This window comes from Phocoena sinus, chromosome 17 (genome assembly GCF_008692025.1).
Source record: "Phocoena sinus isolate mPhoSin1 chromosome 17, mPhoSin1.pri, whole genome shotgun sequence".
In the NCBI taxonomy this organism is placed as follows: Eukaryota; Metazoa; Chordata; class Mammalia; order Artiodactyla; family Phocoenidae; genus Phocoena; species Phocoena sinus.
In genome coordinates this window covers 60,471,714-60,495,075 of record NC_045779.1, presented here as the reverse complement: position 1 = coordinate 60,495,075, position 23,362 = coordinate 60,471,714, and the positions used below count along the sequence as shown (strand labels likewise).

The following is a 23,362-nucleotide window of genomic DNA, read 5'->3' as shown; positions in this document are numbered from 1 at the left end:
GCATGGAGCAGCATGCAGGATCTAGATCCCAAACCAGGGATGGTACCAGTGCCCCTGCCATTGAAGCATGGAGTCCTCACCAATGGACCACCAGGAAGTTCCCAGAAAACAAATTATCTGTCTTCAAAGCACTTATATTCCAGTTAAGGGTAAAGAAACACTAAGATACTGGGTACCACCTGTAATGGAAAAATCTTCATTTTGTTGGTGACGAGGAGTTACCAAAAGCAAAAGCAGGAGAGGATAGTCTTGATAGGGAAGAAGAAAGGGCAGGTAAGCAAGGGTACGGTACCATTGACAAAGACTCTCTCCTTTCCAGACTTTAGTCAGGTTTCTCTGAGCCCTCATTTCCATTTCTTTTTAAAAATACTTTTATTGGGGCTTCCCTGGTGGCGCAGTGGTTGAGAGTCCGCCTGCCGATGCAGGGGACACGGGTTCGTGCCCCGGTCTGGGAGGATCCCACATGCCGCGGAGCGGCTGGGCCCGTGAGCCATGGCCGCTGAGCCTGCGCGTCCGGAGCCTGTCCTCCGCAACGGGAGAGGCCACAACAGTGAGAGGCCCGCGTAACGCATTAAAAAAAAAAAAAAAAAAAAAAAAAAAAAAAAAAAATACTTTTATTTATTTATTTGGCTGCTTAGGTCTTAGTTACGGCACGTGGGATCTTTCGTTGCAGCGCGCTGGGCTCTTCCTTGAGGTGTGTAGGCTTCTCTCCAGTTGTGGCGCTGGGGCTCTAGAGTGCGCGGGCTCAGTAGTTGCAGAGCACGGGCTAGTTGCCCCTCGGCATGTGGGATCTTAGTTCCCCGACCAGGGTGGAACCCAAGTTCCCTGCACTGGAAGGCAGATTCTTAACCCCTGGACCACCAGGGAAGTCCCTGAGCCCTCATTTCTACAAAGCCTTGACATTGGCCCCTATCCTGTGGTAACAGAACTTTCAAAAAAAATTTTTTTTTGGTGGAAGAATGCCCCTCCCTGACTTGGCGAGTCTGTCAGTCAAAGGGCCCTGCTCATCCAGGGTCAGGAGGTAGGCATGTGACTCAGCCAGATTTGACCTACCCAGGCCCAGCCTTAGCAAAGAATCCTGCTAAGTCAGGATTCCCCCAAATCGTGATATCTGATCACCCTTATTATTTTATCAAGCTCCTCATCCGTCATCTTTGACGTCTAAGTCCCTGGCCTCAAAATCCCCCTGCTCTTGGTGTCTCCCATTAATAAATTTCCATCCACTGACCCCCTCACCCTGTTCCATGGCTATAAATCCCCACTTGTCCTTGCTGTTCTTGGAGTTGAGCCCCATCTCCCTCCCTTGCTACAATACTCCTATTGCACTAGTCTTAAAGTCTTCCTTACCATTTTAACAAGTGTCAGAATAACTTTTTTCTGTAATATCATATGGTCTTGGGCAAGTTGCAAACTCCTCAATCATCAGTGCCTTTGTTCTTCCTTCCTCCCATCCTTCCTTCCCTCCCTCTCTTCTTCTTTGACTACGCTATTCCAGGCTGGGCCGAACTCTGTCAAGTGCTCTTAATTACTGAGAAGATGGGGTTAATTCCTGTCTGGATCTGGCATCTAACTTCCTTTGCAGAAGATCCCAAATTCTCTCTTCATGGCTACCAGGGAAAATGTCTCAGCTACTGTCTTCCACTGGAGAATGGGATCACCAAAACTACCCTCGAGCAGCTGGAGGATTAAAAAATATAATACATGGAAAACTGCTTTGTGTGTTGCAAAATTTATATAATTATATTTTTCAAAAACAAAAGAAAAGAGAGGGCTTGATGAAGTGTTGAAATTGTTAAAGTGCTCTGACTAAATCTTTAAAAGAGGAAATTATACGCCTGGATATAGCAGCAGTAGCCTGATTATCCAGGGTCAGCTGCTGCAGCTGTGAGCGACTTACCCACGTGACTCTGCTGTCTGTTACCCTCCATTTAAGGAAAAGATAGCTGGAGAGCAGCTCAGCAGTTGAGGGAGATATTTACGTGAGTAAAGAAATGCGTTCATCGCGTTGGCAAAGGTCACACAAAAATCTCAAGGTACTCGGTCACTGTTTGCGAAAAGGGAATCTTGTAATATTTTATGAGCTAACAATGATTATAGTTGCAATATCTGACAGGCTGTGTGAGCTGATGCAATAAAAGTTGAGAATTTTTTTCCTAGTCTAGGGAAGCTTATAATTAGCACCCAACCTTCTTTACCGATTAAGAGCCAGATTACCTTGATGTGAATCTTGAATCTTACTAGCTCTTGTCTTCAGCAAGTTACTTAACCTCATTTTAAGAATGAGAATTATTACGATACCTAACTCATAGAGTTATTTAAAGGAGTAAACGAGGATTAGAACAGTGTCTGGCATATAGCAGGGACTCTGTACATTTTAACTGTTATTTAGAATTGATCAGATCAAGTACAATAGCTGGCATTTGAGGGCCGTAAGAGGTAGACTCTGCTAACAGCTTTCGCCCACCTTTATCGTTTAATTCTCACAGCAGCTCTGGGCAGGAAAGAGTTACCATAGCAGCCTTGAAACAGAAAAGCCTGCTTGTGGGGCTGGCCCGTGGCTAGCTTCTGGGAACTTGGCTTTTGAAAGGTTCTCTGAGTTACCGTCTGATAAGGCAACTTTGCTTTACCTGGGACACTGAATTCTGCTGTACCAGCCTGCCCAGATGGTTTGCACAAACACTGCAATTAATGGAGAATACGTGCTTTCCTTCTGAGAGTCTGGAAGGCAGGGAGTGTGGCTGTCTGGGCAGGCAGAGTATGCCTCTATGAGCAGCCCCCAATAAAAATCTTGCCCTCTGAGTTTCAAGTGGGTTTCCCTGGGCAGAGATATTGTACACGTGTTACTGCATGTCCCTGCTGGAAGAAGGAACCAGTTTCTGCTCGGCCCTGGAAGGAAGAACAGAGAAATCTCGCACCTGGATTTCTCCAGACAACACCCAATGTGTCTTTTCCCTTGCTGATCCTTCTCTCTGTCTTTTTAAGATTAAAAAACCTTAGCCACGAGTCCAATCATATGTTGAGTTTTTCTAGTACATGTGGGTAGTCCTAGGATTTCAAAAAGCAAAACCAAAAACCCAACGAACCAACCAAACATAACAACTCTCAAAGGTATATAATATGACTTTAATTTAATAAATTTTAAAACCTGAGGAATGGAAGAGTTGAGATGTCGACAAGGTCCCACAGTAGGTGAAGGAGATGGGATGTAAATCCTGCCTGTTTCCCTCCAAAGACCATGTTCATTCCACAGTGCCCGGCAAGCCACACCCGATTACATACATCCTGGACCAACGGAAACTCCTTTCTAAGGCACAATGCCTAGTAGCTACCGGTTAGCTATGCAACCTTGGAAAAATATCTTAAAGGCTTTGAATTCAAGAATTCTTCACTGTAAAACTGTAATAATGATAATAATATCATTATATATATATATATATATACACACACACACATATACATTTGCATGCAAGTTAATTACTCAGCTAACAAGTTCTGTCCTGATTACAGAGCACCATTAACCATTCATAAATAAAGCTGGTTAGGATTTCATAAGTGGGCTTGATTTTTATGCCTACTGGTTTCAAGCTAGGGAACCACTTTTATCCAGCAACCTTTTGCTCAAAGCCTAGAGGCTGACTTTCTTTAATGTTTAACTTATGAAATTAATTATTAGCTGGACAATTCAGAGCTCTGCTTAAGATACTAGCTGGTATTTATCATTAACTCTAACGTACACATATGTGGTAGCCATGTTTTCATAACTCAAAGTTAGAATCTGTGATCTAGCAATGAGTTGCTGGGAAACTGGAACTCCCTTGGAAACTCTGACTCCGTATATAGAGAATATTCAATCCTCCTAAAACCATGGAAAACAAATTTCCGTGGATAAGATTTGCTAACAATAATTCCTTATTTTATCCTTTACATCACAACGTTATGGCATTTATGTTTATAGCATTATAAAATTACACTGTAGGGGCTTCCCTGGTGGCACAGTGGTTAAGAACCCGCCTGTCAATGCAGGGGACACGGGTTCAAGCCCTGGTCCGGGAAGATCCCACATGTCGCGGAGCAACTACGCCTGTGCGTCACAGCTACTGAGCCTGCGCTCTAAAGCCCATGTGCCACAACCACTGAAGCCCGTGTGCCTAGAGCCTGTACTCCGCAACAAGAGAAGCCACCGCAATGAGAAGCCCACACAGCGCAACGAAGAGTAGCCCCCGCTCGTCGCAACTAGAGAAAGCCTGCACAGCAACGAAGACCCAACGCAGCCAAAAAAATAATAATAATTACACTGTAATTGAGGTATAATTACTCACTCTTCGGAAATCATTTGGAAACACTTTGTAGCATCCTCTATCTTCTCTCTGAAGTCGAGATGTACATTACCAGTCAGTAAACGGTAGTATAAAGTTCTGGTTTTCTCTAGAGTTTGGTATCACCAAGTTTTCTGTCTGGAGCAAAGATGACAGCATTAACTCTAACCCAAACACACCATTTTTCATGGTGGAAAGCTCCAGTCACTCCAACCAATTCTGAGTTCACACTTATTAGAGATAATACCCATTTGGACATTACCACCTGAGTGGCCTCATACAAATTACTTAACCTATTGGTGCCTTGGTTTCCTTATCTGTAAAATGGAGATAATAAAAATACCTGCCCTGTAATTAACGGTTACTATTTTGTACACTTAAAAAAATTTTATTAAGAGAGTTGATCTCATGTTAGGTGTTCTTACCACAATAAGATAAATTTAACAACAACAAAAATTAGAATATCTGACTCAAAGAGTTTAGAGGTTTCAGTAAGTTAATGTGTAAAATCTCTAGGACAGTGCCTGGCACATGGTATAAAATAAATAACCAATAAATAAACTATAATCCTACAACTTCAATTGCTCTCTAATTGCTTCTATATCCGTTTTATAATCCCTACAAGACTATAAGCTGTTTAAGGCCAGGAACCATACTGGCATTTTACAATTCTATCCACCTTCCAAACCTCAATCAATAGCCCAGCAGGAAACATATCAGACCGTCAATAAACAGCTGTGAGTGCCATTGTGGCAACATCAGTTAGGAGAAAACACCCCAAAATATACTGAGTGGCTTGAGTGCCTTGCAAACCAATGCTTCTAGATCAGGGGCTCTTCAAAATATTTGACCACAATGCAGAGTACTAATTTTTATGTTACAAATCAGTGCACACATGACTATGGTCATATGTTTATACAGTGTATAGCTAACTGAAATAAACGTTTTGCAAAACAATCCTTGACCTTATTACGTAAACTATGCTCTGAAATTTTCTATTCTAGTTAAATCCAATTCACTGCATCTCAAACTTTTAAAGTGCATTCGAATCACTCGGGTTAGGCAAAAATGTAGATCAGATTCAGTGGGATCAGAGATTCTGCATTTCTATCATGTTCCCAGGTGACACTGTGGGTCCATGGACCACACTTTGAGTACTAAGAGTCTAGTCTAGTCTATGAAAAAAAAATGTTTTTCTTAGTTTTTTAAAAAAAATTTTATTGAAGTATGGTTGATTTACAATGTTGTATTACTTTCTGCTGTACAGCAAAGTGACAGTTATTTATACATTCTTTTTCATATTCTTTTCCATTATGGTTTATCACAGGATACTGAATATAGTTCCCTGTGCTAAAAAAAATGTTTTTAATGCTGGGGGAATGACTCCCTAAACTTATTTCACTAAACCCACTAAAGGGTTGCAATCAGCAGTTTGTAAAACACTGCTCCCAATAATTTCAAAAGTTTCTTCAAATAATTCCATTATTACTCCCTAACACTGGGATAGAAATTCTAGGCCTGTGTAGAAGTGGAGGTAGGAGAGTTTACAGTAAGAATGATTCAAGTTATTACCTTTCATATTGACTCCTAGGCTGAAATGCTTATCTGGTTCCCAGCCCTTTCCTCACTGTTCTAAGCCTACACCTTGCAGCTATATTAGTAAATTGATTGAGCACTTATTAAGAGCAAGGCACTGAGCCAAGTGCTTTATATCTACCTCCTGTACTCCTACAACCAACCTATGCAGGTATGCCCATTTTACAGATGAGAGAAGGTAAGTAGCTAATCACTGGTGGAGTTGGGATTCCAGAGCCTATGTTCTTGCAATAGCCAGCCTCATAAGAACTGAGATGGCTCCAGTGATCCTTGCCTCCTGGTGAGCACACGCATAGTCCTCTCTCATACTCAACAGGACTGACCTGGTAACCAATAGCGTATTGAAGACACAACAGTGTGTGACTCCCAAGGCTCAGTTAAAAGACACTGTAGCTTCTGTCTTGCATTCTCTTGGATCACTCCCTCTGCAAGAAGCCAGGTTGCCATGTCATGAGAATTCTCAGGCAGCCTTATGAAGAAGTCCACAGAGCAACGGACAGAAGCTTCCTGCCAACAGCCCGCACCAGCACTTCTATGGTAGGCACAGAAGTGAGCCACTGTGGAAGCAAATCCTCCAGGCTATCAAACCGTCAGATGACTGTAACCCCAGCCAATGTCTTGACTGCAACCTCATAAGAGACCTCCAAGCCAAACCACCCACTAAGCTCCTCCCAAATTCCTGAGCCACAAAAACTATGTGAGATCATAAACATTTATTATTATTTTATACCATTAAGTTTTAGAGTAATTTCTTATGTAGCAATAGATAACGAATAGAGTTCCTGAACAGTACACTATATTGCATTATGATTCAGCTCTAAAAAGAAAAGTGAAAATCTGAAGGCCTTTGGATACTTCTTCAGTGTGGCAGCTTGAACCATGGTTCAGCGAATTTTCATTCTCCCAATGCGACCAACCTTGCGAGAGCCATCTACTTTCCATCCAGACTTGACCAGATGACCTGCTATAGACAGCTGGACATGAAGCTGTAATGTTAAATCACACCCAAGCAGAAGTGTTTGGAGACACTGCAAGAATCTGCCTGCCTTCTCTAGCTTCTGCCCTCATCTGTCAAAACAATATAGTCCAGAGAGTGGATGCTCCTTTACTCTGAGTCCCAGAATGAGAAGGCATGAAACACATAGCTGAATGTGACCCCCAGTTTGGAGACAAGCCAAGCTGCGCCCAAGCAGAGGCACAGTTGACTTACAGAGCCATGACTGAGAAATAAAAGCCTGTAGTTGTAGCACAAGATTTTAGGGTTTAGCAAAAGCTGACCCATACACTCACCGTGCTGTATGATGCTGTGCTCCATAAGCCGGTGGCAGAGCTGTTCCGCCTCTTTCCTTGTGGTGGCCTCACCCTCCTGAACCAGCCAATCCAGGAATTCAGACGCCATGAAGGTGCGCTCGTACTTGACCCCTTCCTCTTCCCTGGGCTGCAGGAGTGTGTTTTCAGGGCTCATCAGCCTGGAGGAAGAAAGTGAAAAAATAAATAAACCTACACTTACCAGTGGGGAGAGGGAAGAGAGGAGGGGAAAGATAGGGTTGGGGGTTAAGAGGTACAAATCACCACGTACAAAATAAACAAGCTACAAGGATATATTGTCCAGCACAGGGAATATAGACAATATTTTATAATAACTTTAAATAGAGTATAATCTATAAAAATTTGGAATCACTATGGTGTATACTTTAATATTGTAAGTCAACTATACTTCAACTTTAAAAAAAAGAAAGAAAGGAAAAGAAACCTACACAAAGGGAAAATTACTCATTTGAAATCCCACATCCTAGGCTTCTGTGAAGTATCACCGCAAGGTTGTCAGACAGACAGATGTGGCTGTCATGTGTTGCCCCAAACGCAACTGTCAAGAGAAGGATCTGCTTCAGAAGTGAATAAGATGCATTTTTTCCTGGTGATTAGAAAAAAACTGGAAAAGCAATCCAAAACTCTAGCTTTAGCAAACTGTATTCAGTTTAGCCATCTTGAAAGGGAGCTCCTGACCAAACCCCACCCTACTTTCCTAAAAAACTCTTGTATTTCTTTCCTAAAGGCATTTTTCCTTTTCCCAAGTCATTGGGCTACTAAGAAGACGACTTGCTATGGACCGAATGTTTGTGTCTTCCCAAAATTCACAAAGTTGTTAGGGGAACCACTGATTGAAACCACCCACCCTAGCCAGGCTGGACAGTAGCCACTTGCATGAGTCATCTTACAACAGGAGGTCCTGGTAAGGAACGCGGAACTAACAAGCTACCACCAACTGGAAGAATTCAGGAAAGGTCTGAAGGAGAGAGGAGACGCCAGTCCATATGTCCTCCCAACCTCCCAGAATCCTCCTTGCTGGAATCCATCTTGGCTGAGTGATGCAAGCACTACCAGGAAGGACCCTGAGTCAGAATGATTGGCCAGAGATAACCCAGAAACTAACCCCATTCCCATAAAACCCGAGACTGCGAGCCACATGGCAGAGCAGTTCTCCTGGGTTCCCTTACCCTCCTGCTCTCCGCCCGGGCGCCCCTTCCCAATACAGTCTCTTGCATTGTCAGCACGTGTGTCTCCTCGGACAATTCATTTCCGGGTGTTAGACAAGAGCCCACTCTCGGGCCCTGGAAGGGGTCCCTTCCTGCAACACAAGGACTAGGGGTGGGAAAGATCTTGGGATATGTGAGGGTGTGAAAGGAAATAGGTGTGCCCTGACATAATGGGGGGGTTGGTAGGGAACAGGTCAACAGATCCCATGGGCCCCACTGAGGATTCTATTCTAAGTGCAATGGAAAATAATTGAGAAGTCTCAAGCAGAAGTATGACAGGATCTGATTTAAGAGTTCAGTATATTGGCAACAACTACATAGTATGCTCTAAATGTATTTCCACGTAAAATACATCTGATATGAGAGGGTCCACCTATTAGGCTCTCTAGGGCCCTAGAAGGGGCCCCCCTTTCTGCAACATATTGAAACACTAAAGACCAACGTGATAGAATTTGGAGATGGGGCTTTTGAGAGGTGATTATTTCATGCGGGTGGAGCCCTACTGGGGAGGAAGAAGTTTTCCTCTACCCTTTTAGTTTCTTCTGGCTGGTCTAAGAAGTAGATTGACATAAGACTGATTAACAGGAGAAAATCATACAAAAGTTTAATAAAATGTACAGGGGAGAGACCCAGGAAAACTGAGTAACTCACCAAAATGGCCAAAACCCTCACTTTATTTATTTTTTTAACATCTTTATTGGAGTATAATTGCTTTACAATGGTGTGCTACTTTCTGCTGTATAACAAAGTGAATCAGCTATATGCATACATATATCCCCATATCTCCTCCTTCTTGCGTCTCCCTCCCACTCTCGCTATCCCACCCCTCTAGGCGGTCACAAAGCATAGAGCTGATGTCCCTGTGTTATGCAGCTTCTTCCCACTAGCTATCTCACATTTGGTAGTGTATATATGTCCATGACACTCTCTCACTTCCTCCCAGCTTACCCTTCCCTCTCGCCATGTCCTCAAGTCCATTCCCAACGTCTGCATCTTTATTCCTGTCCTGCCCCTAGGTTCTTCAGAACGATTTCTTTTTTTAAATTTTAGATTCCATATATATGTTAGCATATGGTATTTGTTTTTGTCTTTCTGACTTACTTCACTCTGTATGACAGACTCTAAGTCCATCCACCTCACTACAAATAACTCAATTTCATTTCTTTTTACAGCTGAGTAATATTCCATTGTATATATGTGCCACATCTTCTTTATCCATTCGTCTGTTGATGGACACTTAGGTTGCTTCCATGTCCTGGCTATTGTAAGTAGAGCTGCAATGAACATTGTGGTACATGACTCTTTTTGAATTATGGTTTTCTCCAGGTATATGCCCAGTAGTGGGATTGCTGGGTCATATGGTAGTTCTATTTGTAGTTTTTTAAGGAACCTCCATACTGTTCTCCATAGTGGCTGTATCAATTTACATTCCCACCAACAGTGCAAGAGAGTTCCCTTTTCTCCACACCCTCTCCAGTATTTACTGTTTGTAGATTTTTTGATGATGGCCATTCTGACCAGTGTGAGATGATACCTCATTGTAGTTATGACTTGCATTTCTCTAATGATTAGCGATGAGCATCCTTTCATGTGTTTGATGGCCGTCTGTATATCTTCTTTGGAGCAATGTCTACTTAGATCTTCTGCCCATTTTTGGTTAGGGTTGTTTGTTTTTTTGATATTGAGCTGCATGGGCTGCTTGTAAATTTCGGAGATTAATCCTTTGTCCGTTGCTTCTTCCCGTTGCTTCTTCGTCTGCAAATATTTTCTCCCAGATTTGTCTTGTTTAAGGTTTCCTTTGCTGTGCAAAAGCTTTGAAGTTTCATTAGGTCCCATTTGTTTATTTTTGTTTTTATTTCCCTTTCTCCAGGAGGTGGGTCAAAAAGGATCTTGCTGTGATGTATGTCAGAGAGTCAAAACCCTCACTTTAAATACTACCTTCAGGTAAAGACAAAAGAGGATGTTGGGGTAGTGGTTCAGGACTTCAAAGGGGAGGAAGGCAATTCACATGGAGATGTAAAGGCAACTGTTTGGTAAATAAATGTTTGTTGTGTCATGCAGAGACAATGGGACACAGAGGGGAATTTTAACAGACTTCCCAGGTTTCTCCTTGCCTACACACCTAGCTCATACTATAGTTATCTAAGTTGATAGCTCCCTTCCTGGAACAGGTCCTCTATCTAAAATTTTTTAGGCAGTTAAGTCACAGGTCAAAGGTTCTTCCAGAGTCTTTCGGGCCTTGATTATTTTCAGCTCGAAGTAATCCACACACCAAAGAGACATTTTGGGGTGGCAAACTTTGTTCCCCTACAGACCCACGATGAGATTACTGTCCTTATAAGAAGGGACAGAAGAGAACTTGCTTCCTGTTTCTCTCTTGTGATGATAATACAATGAGCAGACCTCTGCAAACTAAGGTGCCTTACCATACACCAGGTCTGCTGGCGCCTTGATCTTGGACTCCCCAGCCTCCAGACTGTGAGAAATGAGGGTCTATTGTATAAGCCATCCAGTCTACAGTATTTTTGTTAAAGCAGCCTGAACTAAGACAACTACATAAGTCATTCCTTTACAACCCCCCTAGCCCCACGTATCCTGTCTCACACCTACCTTCCCATGCACTCTTCACTCCTCTAGCTTCTGCCTTTACTACTAGGGGCACACGCATTCTCCCTTGTGTCCATATACGATGGACATCTTGTAGGTCCCCCATGTGGTTGACATTAATAGCATCAGATGCTACTGAGCACTCCCCTCAGTTAGAAGGACGTCACACACTGTACTGCTTTCCCTCTGTCCCTACCTTTTCTCAGTGACCATTGTGGGTTACCGCCACTTCATCTCCATGGACTTTGAAGGCTGGAATCCCTTGAGATTCAGTTCCCCAAATATCTCTCTTCTCTCGTCTCTCAGGCAAGTTCTTATATCCCCATGGCTTCAACTACCATCCATGCCCCAAGGATTCTCAGATTTATATCCTTAGACCAGGGCTCTATTCCCAACCCCAGACCTTTGTATCCACATGGACATCCCAAAGACACCTCAAAATCAACAAGCCCAAAACTGAATTCAGGTTCTTCCCTCCAAACCTGAGGTCCTGTGCCTGTGAGAGCTTCCACCATGCAGCCTGAAAACAAGGCTTCATCCATGATGCCTTCATCTTCCTCAACCCAGTCTATCAGTCTGAACTGTGGTTTTTACCTCCCAGATAGCTCTCATATATGTCTAAGTCTTCCCATCTTTGGCACTGCCACTGCCTTGGCCCAAAATACCAACACCTTTAACCTAGACAATTACATTGGTTTCTTAATTGGACTATACTATGCACCCACTCTTGTTCTCAACCCAACCTCAAGCACCCAGGACCAGACACAGCAATTAAAATGATCTTTTAAAAATTTGAACCTGAAAATGTCCTGCCCCTGTTGAAGATACACTTTAATGGCTTCTCGTTGCTTTTAGGCTAAAGACCAAAACCCTTTATATGGCCTATAATGCATGCATGGCCCTGACCCCATCCCCTTTGGAACATTCTCACCTCTGGCCCCTGTGTGCTCCAGAGATGCTGGGCTTCTTTCAGTTCAAACATATCATGCCCATCTACCACAGGGCCTTTGAATATGTCATTCCCAAACCTGGAACATTCCTCCTCACGTCTCTGGACTATTCCTCTACTCCTCAAGCCTACTTAACTCCTTATCCTTTGCATTTCAAACATTATCAGATCTCCACTGCTCCCTATACAGTCTACGTAATTATCAGATTAAAGACTACCTTCCCTACTCAACTATAAGCTCCAACAGGATAGATAGAGTCCATGTTTGTCCACAAAACCTTGTACAATGAAAACAGAACCTCATAAAATGTCACAATCATTGTATCATCTTCCTTTAGAACTGTTCCTGATGAGTTCTTGTCTTCTATACGAAAGTTCATTTCTCTCTTTTGAAAACCTTCAGGTCTTCTCAAACTAACAACTGTATGCAACACAAATTGTACCATTTCATTCTAGAGCAGGAAGAATCCTTAGAGATTATTATGATACAACCCCCTCTTCATCCATATGTAATTACATTACAGAAAAATGTAATTCTCATCCAAAGGAGAAAAAGTGAATGACAGCATTCAGTGTTGCGGGGAGGAAACTTGCTCAGGGTCATACAAATGAGAGCACTTTACACGTTTATAAATCATATCATTTGTGGGTAACTGAACCTGCGTACCTCAATGTCCACTCATATGATGTTCATTTTCAGTGCTTTCAGACTTAGAGTCCAATCCTGCTGTGGAAAGAATATTCAAGTAGGAATTTGAAGATTTAAGTTTTATTCAGAATGGGTCACTTGGTAGCTGTGAGATGAAAAGCAAGCCACTTTTCTTTTTATAACCTTCCTTTTTCTCAAGAGTATAATGATAGCTTCACCCATCTGTTGTGAGAATGATAGGGTGAGTGTGAATGAAACAACTTAACAATACAAAAGACAATGTATATACAAAGCCTTAAACTTAACTAATCATGGTGCGTTCCTCAGGGCGTGATGAATTTGTGCCAGTAGCTACACAGGGACTCCTCTGGAGTGGGACACCTCCACTCTTCCCAGAATCTTCAGAGTTCTACTAGTTGGAAGCCATGGAAGGAGCACAGCCTTGGGAAGTAGGACACCTGGGACTCAAATACAACTCTGCCACAAACTAATGACATGATTTTTCACTACTCCAAGTGTCCCCAAACTCATATTAAATGAGGAAGATAATACATGTTCTACTGCCTTCGCTGGATTGCTATCATTAAAAACTTTTGTTAGAAAGTTCTAAGAACGTAAGTGTATGCTTTTATATTTAAGAGTATTTACACTAAACTGATAAGAACAGATACCATACTTGATCTTAGTCAAAAGTCCAAGAAGTAATTAAGAGTATTTATAAAAGCTTTTAGCATGTAACTGAACTTATTAAAAAACCTTATTCAGCTTGTAACAGAACTCACTTTAAAATCTTATTGGCAGGGGAGTGATAAATTAGAATTTGGGATTAACATATACACTCTATTATATATAAAATAGGTAAACAACAAGGACCTATTGTATAGCACAGGGAACTCTACTCAATATCTTGTAATAACCTATAATGGAAAAGAATCTGAAAAAGAACATGTGTATATATATATATATATATACATATATGTATATATATATGTATATATATACACACACATATACATACATGTATGACTGAATCACTTTGCTGTACACTTGAAACCAACATAGCACTGTAAATTAACTATACTTCAATTAAACAAATTAAATCTGCAAAAAAAATATTATTTAGACCTCTTCCTAAGTAAACCCTCTTCTGTACTTTAATCCATCCTTAGAAATAGCTACTAGGCTGCTTTCAGAGGCTTAGTAGCAGCTGAGTTGGTATGAGCCATAAGAATTAGACTTAATATAATAATGACCAGGCCTTTCTTAGAAGATGGAAGGGACAACTGCCACATATACCTCAACACAAGGGGCAGAACCCTGACGTTCCATAGGAGACTATGCGCCATGATGGCCGCAACAGCTCCCGAGGCTTCTTTCCAACTGACTTCACTGCTTCTCCCATCAAGAGGTTGAGTCTATTTCCCCTTCCCTTGAACCTGGGCTGCCTTTGTGAATTCCACTACCCAACCAAATGCAACAGAAGCAACATTATTTGACTCCCAAAGCAAGGCTTTAGGAGGCCTTGCAACTTCCACCGTTGCCCCCTTGGAATGCCATACTGAGACCGCGGTGTAAGGAAGCAAGTGTAGCCTGTTGGAGGTGAAGAGGCCACAGGCCCAGGCGATAGCTAGCACCAACTCTCAGACATGAGAATGAGGCCATCTTGGATGTTCCAGCTCAGCTGACCCTCCGGCAACCGTATGAATGAGCCCAGGTGAAACCAGTACAGGAATCGCCTTGCAAGCCACAGAATCAGGAGAAATAATATATCACTGTTGTTTTAAACTAGTCAGTTTTAAGGCGATTTGTTTTGTAGGAATAGATAACTAGAATATATTCATACCAATGAGAAATGGCAAAAAGATGTGAAACCCACAAAGAAGAACATGTCACATCAGTTGGAAAGTACTGAAAGAACAGTGAATAAATACTGGAAGGTCCTGGAAATAAACTGTATAAAATAAAGCCACATGGAGTTAGACCTGGGAGCCTGCATCAGTGATAGGAATCTAGAAAACAAAGTGCCTAAATAAGGAATACTACCATTTCCTCATTTCTTTTCACCCTCAAATAAGGTATTTTACCTTATTTATTTATTATTATTATTTTTTTGGGTCGCTCCGAGCAGCATGTGAGATCTTAGTTCCCCGACCAAGGATGGAACCCATGCCCCCTGCATTGGAAGCACAGAGTCTTAACCACTGGACGGCCAGGGAAGCCCCCAAATAAGGTATTTTAGAGTGAAGACGAGCTTCCTCAGTTTTCCAGTTTTAGTTGTTATTTCTCTAAGAAATCTCCCATCCCACAAATCTAGACCACGTGCCACTTCTAAGAGCTCCCAGAGTCCCTGAAAGGCCTTCTCAGAGCCCTGGGGAAATGGCCTGCTCACTTAACTATAAGCTTTTTGAGACCAGGATCCCTGTCTATGTGGTTGACAGCTGCTTCCTAGTACAGTAGGTCCGAGAAAAGTATTTTCTGAATGATAAATGAAGCTCATTTCTCTGATTCCCCTGCTACACATCATTATCCAAGAGTATATAAAAAATGACCCCCTTAGAATTCCCTGGTGGTCCAGTGATTAGGACTCCATGTTTCCACTGCAGGAGGCATGAGTTCGATCCCTGGTCAGGGAACTAAGATCCTACATGCTGCAAAGTGGCCAAAAAAAAAAAGGCCCCCTTAGAATGACCCTGTGTGGAGACGAGATGAATCAAGAGTTTCTGCCCTGGGGCTTCCCTGGTGGCGCAGTGGTTGAGAGTCCGCCTGCCGATGGAGGGGACGCGGGTTCGTGTCCCGGTCCGGGAGGATCACATGCCGCAGAGCGGCTGGGCCCGTGAGCCATGGCCGCTGAGCCTGCGTGTCCGGAGCCTGTGCTCAGCAACGGGAGAGGCCACAACAGTGAGAGGCCCGCGAACCGCAAAAAAAAAAAAAAAAACGCCTGGCCTTCACTTCTGTTGTCAAACCACTCTGTCCCTTTCAGCTTAGCAATTTTCCTTTCAGGGTGTGGGGAGGACAAGTGGATAGCGGTTTATTTGTGTCACTTCTTGAAACCAGAAAAATGACCTGCCAGCCCTCTAGAGCTCCTGCTAAGTAACTCCTGGCCTCTGGACAAATGGCTGGTTAGCTGCTGCTGCCAATGTGAGCTTTAGACAAGAGACCAGTTGGCAGGCCTGCCTGGATCGGCCCAGCTAGTTATTTAAAACATGCTCCACAACCCTTAGCTCTTCCTTATTTCACTTTCCCTTAAAATCAAGCATAATACTACTCCTATCCAGATTCTTCTCCTTAGGACAAAGGCTTGCCTGGGATTGATTTTAGTATCAATATGTAGTCACAGTGTTAAAACAATAATTTGACTCACTACTCGGTCCAATGATCTCTTGCTATGTAACAAGTTGCCCCAAAACTTGGTGGCTTAAAACAACCAACATTTATGGGAATGTATTTAAATTGGTGCAGCCAGTATGGAAAACAGTACGGACATCCCTCAAAAGACTAAAAAGAGAGTTGCCATAAGATCCAGAAATCCAACTCCTGGGCATATATTCAGACAAAAGTATAATTGAAAAAGATACATGCACCCTTATGTTCTTTTTTTTTTTCTTTTTGGCCACACTGCGCAGCATGTGGGATCCTAGTTCCCCAACCACAGATCGAACCTGGTGCCCTGCAGTGGAAGCACAGAGTCCTAACCACTAAACCACCAGGGAAGTCCCACCCCTATGTTCTTAGCAGCACTAATTACAGTAGCCAAGACAAGGAAACAATCTAAATGTCCAGTGACAGATGAATGGATAAAGAAGATGTGGTACATATATATGCAATGGAATACTACTCAGCCATAAAAAAGAATGAAATAGGGGCTTCCCTGGTGGTGCAGTGGTTGAGAGTCCGCCTGCTGATGCAGGGGACATGGGTTCATGCCCCGGTCCAGGAAGATCCCACATGCCACGGAGCGGCTGGGCCTGTGAGCCATGGTGCTGAGCCTGCGCGTCCGGAGCCTGTGCTCTGCAACGGGAAAGGCCACAGCAGTGAAAGCCCCGCGTACCGCAAAAAAAAAAAAAAAAAAGAATGAAATAACATTTGCAGCAACATGGATGGACCTAGAGATCATTATACTAAGTGAAGTAAGTCAGAAAGAGAAAGACAAACACCTTATGATATCACTTATATGTGGAATCTAAAATATGATACAAATGAACTTATTTACAAAACAGAAACAGACTTCACAAACATAGAGAACAGACTTGTGGTTGCCAAGGGTAGGGGAGGCAGTGTGGAAGGGATGGATTGGGAGTTTGGGATGAGCAGATGCAAACTATTATATGTTTGTATAACTGAATCACTTTGCTTTACATCAGAAACTAATACAACACTGTAAATCAACTATACTTTAATAAAAATTTTTTTTTTTAAAAAGCCCAACCACCATTTAATCATATCTTAGTATTCTGTGGGTTGCCTGGGGCTCAACTGGGCAGTTCCCCCATCACCTTTGCTTGGGATCACTCATGCAATTGCAGGCAGACAGTGGGCCAGGGCTGGATGTCTGGCCCTGCGGTGCTCCTAAGTCAGTACAGCCTTTCCTTCCCATGAGACAGCCTGGACACTGAGATACAGAGCTCAAGAAGAATGAAGCAGATGCTGCCAGAATTTTTTTTTTACACTTTTATTAGCATATATTAAGATATTAATAATAATACAATATTATTAATATATATCCACTTACCAGACAACTAACCCATTTAACATGTAAAATGCAATCGTTTTTGGTATATACATCAAGTTGTACAACCATCACTACCATCCATGTTAAAATACTTTATCAGGGCTTCCCTGGTGGCGCAGTGGTTGGGAGTCCGCCTGCCGATGCAGAGGACGTGGGTTCGTGCCCCGGTCTGGGAAGATCCCACATGCCACGGAGCGGCTGGGCCCGTGAGCCATGGCCGCTGGGCCTGCGCGTCGGGAGCCTGTGCTCCGCAACGGGAGGGGCCACGGCAGTGAGAGGCCCGCGTAACACAAAAAAAGAAAAAAAAAAAAAAATACTTTATCACCCCAAAGGAAATGCTGTACCATTAATAATCTTCCCCCACTTCCCCATTCCCCCTGCCCTAGGCAAACACTAATCTACCTCCTACATCTATGAATCTGCCTCTTATAGACAGTTCATATAAATAGAGTCATACAATATGTGGTCCTGTGTGACTGGTTTCTTTCATTTAGTATAATGCTTTCAACATTCATCATGTTGCAGCATGTATTGGTACTTCATTCCTTTTCATTGTCAAATAATATTCCACTGTATGAATATTCCACATTGGGTTTATCCATTCATCAGCTGATGGGCATTTGCGTTGTTTCCTTTAGGTTATTATGAGTAATGTTACTTTGAAAATTTATATACAAATTTTTTATGTGGACATATGTTTTTTTACTCTTGGATATACACCAAGAAGTAGAATTGTTGGGTCACATGGTAACCTTTTGCGAAAATGCCAGACTGTTTTCTAAAGTGGCTGTGCCACTTTACATTCCTACCAGTACAGTATGAGAGTTCTAATTTCCCCACATCCTTGCCAGCATTTGTCATCTGTTCTTTGTTATTAGGATCCTCCTGGTGGGTGTGAAGAGGTATGTGAGTGTGTTTTTGATTTGCATTTCCCTGATGATTAATGATACTGAGCATGTTTTTATGTGCTTATTGTCCATTTATATATCTTCTTTGGAGAAGTGTCTATTCTGATCTTTTGCGCATTGTAAAACTAGATCACTTGTCTTTTTACTATTGAACTTTTAAGTGTTCTGGATATATTCTTTGATGCAAGTCCTTAATCAGACATATGATTTGCAGATACTTTTTCCCATTCTATGGGCTGTTTTCTCACTTTCTTGACGGTACTGTTGCTAGCCCCAAACTTTTTAATTTTTATGTAACTCAATTTATCCATTTTTCTCTTTTGCTGCTTGTGGTTTCGGTGTCACATGTCAGAAACACTGCCTGACACAAGCCCATGAAAATTCACTTTAATGTTGTCTTCTAAGAGTTTCAAAGTTTTAGTTCTCACATTTAGCTCTGTAATCCACTTTGAGTTAAATTTTCTAGAAGGCACGAGGCAAGGGTCAAACTCTGTTTGCTTGTATGCGGCTATCCAGTTATCCCAGCATCATTTGTTGAAAAGACTATTCATCCTCCATTGAATTACCTTTTTGACTCTTATCAAAACCGATCAACCATGCCAGGCCTTCTTAAACTGCTTAGGCTCAGAAGTCACAGCATGTCAATTGCCCTGAATTATACTTGTTTAAAAGCATGAAATTAAAGACGAATGTAGCTTCAATTCCTAACTCTGCATACCTGTTAGCTACATGACGCTCCTTCCCCAAGTGTAAACTGCAGATAACGACAGTGCCTACTTGGGGAGCTGCTATGCAGTTTAAGTGTGATAAGGCACGAAACGCTTCAATCGTGGTGTTGAACACACCTTAAACACTGAATACATTTTAGCCATAATGATGATGATAACGATTATGATGATAAAAATTTTCTAGATGGAGCCATAAGATCAAACCCCTTTCTTTATGGCAAAATGAACTAAGATTCTGTGCATATTTCTATAGACAAGAATAACAATTCCATTTTAATTAGTAATGAGAAATGGGGATGATGCTCTGAAAGTCTTATTTTTATAGAACAAATTCATCTTCAGTCAAAATGGTCCTGTGTGGGCCTATAACCATGATATAAAGCCACACACCTTATAAGGTGTTAGGCATTAACAATATTCGTCTCCTGGAAGTACTCACCAGATTTTGATTGTACATGTGACTGAGTTCAACCTTTCCTGGATATATATCTGAGTCATATTTCCCAGACTCACTCTAACCCAGGGGAAAGGCAGCATCACAATAGAAGGAACTGCTACATTTAGGAGCCAGTACAGGAATAGAAATAAGCTGATAGCAATCTCCTTGTGCATTGAAAAAAACATTCAAAGGAACTGAGAAGGCCCTATATAACGTGGGAACATATGTGAATGGTATACAAGGGCACAAGCTAGGGAGGAAGCCAAAATGACCCATGGGCTATTAGGCCGGAAAGATGCTTTAGAAATTAAAGAGCTTTAAAAAAATAAAAAGCGTTAGTGTAATGATAAATTATTTTGAAAAGCAAAACATAAAATTATATACATGATAACCATTAAAAATTAAAAAGTCATTCATCCAAATATTAAAAGAGTTACTTACCCCTGGGGGCAGTTTCTGAATGATTTTTCTTTTCACCTTAATAGAATTCTCTATTACTCAAATTATTCCCCAGAGAGAGTATACTATGTTTATAACTGGGAAAAACGTTCTCAATAAAGAAGTTATATTAAGGTTAAGTTTATATTTCACCAGATGACTTGTCCCTGACAAAATGCTTATATTAATGCCCAATATAATGAAGTTGCTCCCAATGTATAAATTATACATATAGATGTATGCTTCCAAAATACAGTTCGAATGTGTAACACTGACTTGTGTGATTAGGAAGAAAGTATGAATTATGGCGAAATGCTTATATGAGCATTGATATTTTTGAATACTATGCTATTATCTATAGAATAGATGTGACAGGCATAAATTGATACAATTTTCATAATAATTTGGTTAGGAACTAGTAAACAGAGAGCTGTTTGGTTAGTATTTGTCAGTAAAACTATTATATATTTAAAAAGGTGAGGGAAAGGGAAGAAAAACAGCATTTTACACCCTTTGCCAACAAATACCTTTCACCTGCCTTCAGTTGTCTTCATATCATACACTGAACAGAACATACTCTTTCTCATCTTTTTTCCTTACTGGTTTTCTTCCCTTACATCCTCCCTCCTCCCCTTCCCTGGAGAAATCCAAACTATTCTTCAAAAAAAAAAAAAAGGCGCTCCTTGTACACTGGTGCAGGTTGTTCACTGCACAAGGGAACCTCGCTTCAGCGACAAATGAAGTCTAAAATCCAGTGCCCACTCCTCAAGAGCAGTCCCTGTGGAGGAGAGGTACTGTAGGAGCTTGAAGGGAAGGGCAAAAGGGCGTCTGTTTCTCATTCGCACAAAGGTGCTAAGTGAGATAGTGGGGTTCTGCTTTGAAGGGCTAAAGTACTAACGTCTCTTTGAAAATATCCCAACTAAAAAGCAATTCATACAGATCTCTCCTTTTTTTTTGAACTCTGAGCCAGTACCATAGTTTTGTATATATTCTCTCAATTTTTAACATACTATCTTTACCCCTTCAGCTAAACTAGAAGCTTCTGAAGGATAGACACCATGCCTTCAATGCTGGTGAAAACACAGCCCCGGGAGGCAGTATAAATTAGGTGCTTAACAAATATTTGTTAATCAACTGACTGGAAACTAAGAACACCAAACAACAGTAATGGAGAGTGTTATTTGTCTTTGAAGTTAAAATCCCTTCCTCTTTGCTTGCTATTTTAGATTTGCTGGAAAAAAAGCAAGAACTTTTTTAGTGCTGGTTTTATGCTCTGAAGAGACGGATATGCTGGAACCTAAGTTGTAATTTTCACATTGCCCACAGTTTTTAGTGTTGTGCTAAACATTTTCAGCTTTTTAGTGTGGTTGTATTAAACATTTCAGCTGTTGTTACTGAACTTGAATCAGCTTTAGATAGAAGCTGAGTGTGGATTCCAAGGCCATGGTTGTCCTAAAAGGCTACATTCAGCTACGGTTTCATAACCATAAAATTACACAAGAAGGAGAGAAACCAAGCACTTCTGCACTGAATTCAAAACAATTCAAACCTCTGTGAACCCTTTCAAACAACTGTCAAGGGAAGCTGGGTTCTCAAACATTATAAAGGCTCCTTTTAAGGGAATGGTTATTATTTATTTTGGATGCTTCCATAATTATTAGAAAATATAAGGATTTGCTGCCAAAAACAAAGGGAAAAAAAAAAGGAGGTAAAGAAAGAAGGTTAGGAGGGGTAAGATGAAGTAATTAAGAAAAATTAAAGATGATACCAACAAGGGAAAATAAAATGAACATACTTTAAAGAGGTAAGAAAAAATGATAAAAAACTGAACACAGTGACAAGTAGGGACTACTTTTCTGCAGGTTAACAGGCTAGGTGACAGAAGGACCACTTTATCCTGCGTATTTGTGGAAGTTACATGAAAAAGAATGGGAAACAGTCTTTCCTCTTTTTTTTCAACCAAGGTCTTACATTGTACAATCCTAAGACTCCCTCTCTTAAAACAGATTTAAAAACCACTGCTTTGATACATCTATGACCAACTGATTTTAACAAGGGTGCCAAGGCCATCTAATGGGGGAGATAATAGTCTTTTCAACAAATGGTTCTGGGATAATTAGAGAACCACATGTAAAAGAATGAAGTTGGACCCTTACCTCAAACCCTATACAAAAAAATAACTCATAATATATTAAAGACCTAAATGTAAGAGCTAAAGCCATAAAACTTTGACAAGAAAACATAAGGATAAATCTTCGTGACCTTGAATTTGGCAAAGGATTCCTAGATATGACACCAAAAGCACAAGAAAAAAAAGGAAAAATAGATAAATTAAACTACATTAAAATGTAAAACTTTTATGCTTCAAAGACACCAGCAAGAAAGTGAAAAGACAACTCAATGAATGGGAGAAAAGGCAAATCATATGTCTGATAATGGATTTGCATCTGGAATATATAAAGAACACTTAAATAAGAAGACAACCCAGTTTAGAAGTGGACAAATGATCTCAACAGATCAAAGAAGATATACAAACGGCCAATAAGCACATGGAAAGATGCTAAGCATCATCAGTCATCAAGCAACTGCAAATCAAAACCACACCGAGGGGCTTCCCTGGTGGCGCAGTGGTTGAGAGTCCGCCTGCCGATGCAGGGGACACGGGTTCGTGCCCCGGTCTGGGAAGATCCCACATGCCGCAGAGCGGCCGGGCCAGTGAGCCATGGCCGCTGAGCCTGCGCGTCCGGAGCCTGTGCTCCGCAACGGGAGAGGCCACAACGGTGAGAGGCCCACGTACCGCAAAAAAAAAAAAAAAAAAAAGAAAGTTTCCAGCAAAAAGAAATAGTTCACACATAAAAGAAAGCGAACGAGAATGGCCTAAGACTTCTCACTAGCAACCCTGAAAACTGCTGAGGGAAAATGACTGCTACCTCAGACCACCACAATCAAAGGACCAACCCAGTGAGAAAACAAATTAAAGATATTATCACATATTTACCTCCCAAACATTCTTTCTCAGAAAGCCACTGAAGAATGTGCTCCGGGGCTTCCCTGGTGGCGCAGTGGTTGAGAGTCCACCTGCCGATGCAGGGGACACGGGTTCATGCCCCGGTCTGCGAGGATCCCACATGCCATGGAGCGGCTGGGCCCGTGAGCCATGGCCACTGAGCCTGCGTGTCCCGAGCCTGTGCTCCGCAACGGGAGAGGCCACAACAGTGAGAGGCCCGCATACCGCAAAAAAAACAAAAAAAAACAAAAAACATACTGAGATACCACTTCACACCTACTAGTTGGCTAAAATCAAAGAGTCAGATAATAGCAACTGTAGGTAAGGATGTGGAGAAACTGGAAGCTTGTTGGTGGGAATGTAACATGGTACAGTCGATTCAGAAAATACTCTCTCAGTTCCTCAAACCATTAAACACAAACTTACAATGTGATCCAGCCATTCTAATCCTAGGTATAT

The 23,362-nt window shown here is 41.7% G+C and overlaps 1 protein-coding gene and 1 pseudogene across 3 annotated transcripts in view; both read right to left on the bottom strand.

The window, feature by feature from the left end:
- DEPTOR (DEP domain containing MTOR interacting protein) overlaps positions 1-23,362 on the bottom strand; it is a 145,926-nt gene that overhangs the window by 71,848 nt on the left and 50,716 nt on the right. For all 3 annotated transcript variants that reach the window (XR_004346516.1, XM_032610322.1, XM_032610323.1), the window contains exon 4: positions 7,203-7,381. Coding sequence is in view for 2 of the 3 variants with exons in the window: in XM_032610322.1 (XP_032466213.1) it covers positions 7,203-7,381 (179 nt within the window). In the remaining variant the exon portion in view is untranslated. The remainder of the gene's footprint in view (positions 1-7,202; positions 7,382-23,362) is intronic.
- LOC116742789 lies at positions 13,254-13,360 on the bottom strand (annotated as a pseudogene).